The following is a 4003-nucleotide window of genomic DNA, read 5'->3' on the forward strand; positions in this document are numbered from 1 at the left end:
CATGTATGTGTGCCCCTGTACCCTGGACTTAGGGCCTTGTACTTTTTCTTAGCTAATTTACTCAAAGCTGGCCGTCTACCTCTTGAGCCACAGCTCTACTTCTTGCTTTTCAGTGATCAATTGGAGCTAAGAGTCTCGTGGACTTTCTTGTCAAGACTGGCTTTGAACCAGGATCCTCAGATCTGAGGTTCCTGAGTTGGATGACAGATGTGAACCGCCAGCACTCAGCTCGCTAATTTTTTTCTTTTTACTGATCCTATCCTTATCTCTACATGGCAGGTTTTCACCTTCACCTGGAGAGAGGACATCCGGCCTGGAGACCCTCAGCACACCAAGAAGTTCTGCTTCGACGCCATCTCCCACACCAGCCCCGTCACCCTCTATGACTGCCACAGCCTGAAGGGCAACCAGCTGTGGAGATACCGGGAGGTAAGAGAAGATGTCGGGCAGCAGGGAGCCTGCAGGGCCAGGGGTGCTGGTCAGCAGCGGCCACCCCGCGGCTTCTCCCCCTCAGCCGGCTCACACACTCATCAGTGCATTCGGGCCACAAACCTGCTAGGTCTGATTTTGTAGCCATTCAAGAGAGACCAGAGCCCAGGCGTGGCTCCTGCCCGTACCCGCTGCTCAGGAGGCTAAGACCCAAGGATCGTGGTTCAAAGCCAGCTTGAGCAAGGAAGCTAAGACACAGCGCCTAGTCCCTGAGTTCAAGCTTCAGTACCAGCGCAGAAAGGAGAGGGTGGGCAGCGATCCAGATTCCAGGGGAGGGAAATAGGGAGAAAAGGAGAGAGAGAGAGCGAAACAGAGGCAGAGCAGGATACAGATCTGAGTTCATGCAGGGATTGGGGGGAAAGGGAGCAGGCGGTGTCAGGGATCCAGATTTGAATCCAAGCCCCAGTCCTGGCTGGGGGGGGGGGGGGCGAGGAAGGAAGGGGGCGGGGGTCTTGATTAGTACGTGCAATCAAAAACTCTTAGACACTAGTGGCGAAAGCCTTTGAAAGCTCTCGGAATTTGAGAGAGGCAGATGGTGTGGAGGGCAGAGTTCGGGAATGCGGTGCTGGAGAATCAGCAGCCTGCTCGGCGTGTCCCCCTGCGCGCGCGCGTCCTCCCCCCTGCGTGCGCGCGTCCTCCCCCCTGCGCGCGCGCGTGCGCGTCCCCCTCCCTGCAGTGCGGATCCCTTGTCTCATAGGATCAGACCTTGTTCCACCCAGTGAGCGGCAGCTGCGTGGACTGCAGCGAAAGCGACCACCGAATCTTCATGAACGTCTGCAACCCCTCCTCCCTCACCCAGCAGTGGCTGTTCGAACACACCAACGCCACCATATTGGAAAAGTTCAACAGAAACTGAGTCTCGCTGTTTCCCTGGCAGAGCTGGTCCAGGCCGCCCAGCCCACAGGCAGGGCAGGCGGTGGCAGGCACGGTGGGCTGAAAGGCGCTGGCCAGATTGTTCAGAACAGAGGGGCCCTTGAGGCTGGAGCAGGGGGATCTGCCAGGCCTTTATGCTCCTGAGTTGTTAGAGGGAGGGTAGAAAGCAGACCCCTTACACACACACACACACACACACATACACGCAGACCCCTTACACACACACACACACACGTAGAGCCTGTTTTCATTCTTGCTGGTATTGAAGTAAAGGTAAGGCGAGGGGCCTTTCAGCTTTGTCACATGTCCCCCCCCAAGCATTATGTGGACAGTTCCCCAAAAGGGAGCTCTCTGGCAACCTCAAATCTGAAATGGTGCCCCAGTTTGTTGCTGGGGGGCAGCTTGAGTCCCAGTTACTCCCAGCTACAGGAGCAGGGGTCTGAATTCTCGAGTCCTGGGTCCGAGTCACTGCCATTACCAGCCGGCTTCCGTTCTCTGTCTCAGCCCAGTGACCCCATGAGAAGCACCCCTGAAACCTTCAGACCCCTCAGTCCTGAACACTGGCCAGCTGCCACGGGTGGGGTGAGAAGAGGACTCCAAACGTTCCTCCACAGCCATCCACCTGTGAAATGTCTTCCTCTGGCTCTGTGGGTATTTGAAATGCCTGTTTCTGTGCTCTCTGGGCACAAGGTCATACCAGCCACCAGCTTTTGGGCCGGGGAGAGGCGCATTCAGATGGCCCTGGACCTAGACCTCCAAAGTAGCCATGCTGACAGGATTTCTCCATCCATTCTTCCATATCTCCCTCTCCCTCCCCCCCCTTCTCTCTTTATTTCTCTGTCTCAACAGAGAAACAGGGGTGCTGCGAGACCCTCACCTCCCAGACTGGAGAATTCCAGGATACTGTGAGCGACACCTAGCCTTCCAACCATAGTACAATCTCTAGTTCTCACACAACTGTAGATCTCCTGAACAGCCCTTACGATTCCATGGCCACTAGAATGTTCCAGAAGATTCTGGTATTCTGATATCCAGTTGTGGATTTCTAAAATGTGAAATGCAGGTAGAATAGTCAAGACAGGCTGCGGCCCACCCCACCCCCAGCCTGAAATTCAAGGTTGGAGGAATGAGAAGGAGGGAAGGGACCTCTGTCTGCCAGTTCATGCCAGGAGATCTGGTCAGATGCTCAGCAGAAGCCTCCTCCCTCCCCCCTGCCATCAACATGGCAGCTGCAGTTAACATTAGTAAGGAAGAAGCTAATGTCTCATGGCCAAATCTACATCCAGCTCTATGCCAGCCCATGTTTCTCTTTTGCCATGGCTCCCAGCAGGTTCCCAGATGAATAGGTAGAATTCTTAAAACCAACTTTGCTACATGTTAATTGGCAAATGGAAATCCTGCCCACCACCAAGTATCTACCAGCTAGCCTGGTAGATGCTTAACATCAGTATTCTGGTTGATGTCAGGTCTCAGTTAGCAACCAAGACAGAATTCTAGGAGTAGAGTTGAGTAGGCTTTTGAAATGCTGACTGATCTCAAAGCCATCCATATTGGGAATCACACACACACACACACACACACACACACACACACACACACTCTCTCTCTCTCTCTCTCTCTCTCTCTCTCTCTCTCTCTCTCTCTCTCTCTCTCTCTCTCTCTCTGCATGCACAGACCATATGGCTGACAAAGGAGCATTTCACTATATCCCTGGGCTAGAGCTGTTCATGCGCCCCCTAGTGTCATCCACAGGAATGACATCCATATACAGAAAGGATTGAAAAGATGCCATTCCTTCTAGAATCTGGAATGAGGATTGCCAGTGTGTTAGAACGGGGAGAGTAGAAACATCAGAGAACAATGCACCATTTTTTCCAAGTCAAAACTGTGCCTTTAAAAATGCAAATATACAGCAAAATCCCTAAACTTGAACCATTTCCTAGTGCCTTGCTAGACAGACAGAAAGGGGTGGGTTGGGGGGACAGGAACACTTTTTAGTGGTGTGTGAAGTTCCTGTTTGATGAGTCTCTTGTCTGTGTGTGTGTGTGTGTGTGTGTGTGTGTGTGTGTGTGTGTTTGCTGGTCCTGGGGCTTGAACTCAGGGTCTGGGTGCTGTCCCTGAGCTTTTTGTTTTGCTCAAGGTTAGTGCTCTACCACTTGAGCCACAGCCCCACTTCTGGCTTTTTTGATGATTGATTTTAGAATCTCATGGACTTTTCTGCCCTAGCTGGCTTTGAACCTGGATCTCCTGAGTAGCTAGGATGACAGGTATGAGTCACTGACTTCTGACTTAAATATCTTTTTTTTTTTTCAAGTAACAAGAGATTGGTGGGCTAGAGCAAAATCTGAGCCCAGGAAGGGCTTGGTGGCCTGGCAGGCCCAGTCAGCGCAGGAATATCAAGGAAAGATCACCTCGATGAAATGGCGGCCTCAGATGGCCTCTTAGCCCGGAGAAAACACCTTACCTCTTTGGCCCTGTTGGGGGCCATACCTATAACTCCCATACCAGCCCCCCAAGTAGAGCGCTTGACCTGTGCCTTGTCATTAGGGTCAAGACCTAGTCAAGGGACTAGGTCCCTGGGTAGGCCTGTTCCTAGAGTCCTTTGCATGCAGGAGAAGCCACAAGCCACCCTAGGCCTTCC

The 4003-nt window shown here is 52.7% G+C and overlaps 1 protein-coding gene across 1 annotated transcript in view; it reads left to right on the top strand.

The window, feature by feature from the left end:
• Positions 1-2955, top strand: part of Galnt10 (polypeptide N-acetylgalactosaminyltransferase 10) — a 240169-nt gene extending 237214 nt beyond the window's left edge. The window contains exons 11-12 of the mRNA XM_013034912.1: positions 280-429; positions 1187-2955. Coding sequence (XP_012890366.1) covers positions 280-429; positions 1187-1345 — 309 coding nt within the window. The 3' untranslated portion in view covers positions 1346-2955. The remainder of the gene's footprint in view (positions 1-279; positions 430-1186) is intronic.
• Positions 2956-4003: the final 1048 nt, after the last annotated feature.

The sequence above is a fragment of the Dipodomys ordii genome, unplaced genomic scaffold, assembly GCF_000151885.1.
Source record: "Dipodomys ordii isolate 6190 unplaced genomic scaffold, Dord_2.0 Scaffold200, whole genome shotgun sequence".
In the NCBI taxonomy this organism is placed as follows: Eukaryota; Metazoa; Chordata; class Mammalia; order Rodentia; family Heteromyidae; genus Dipodomys; species Dipodomys ordii.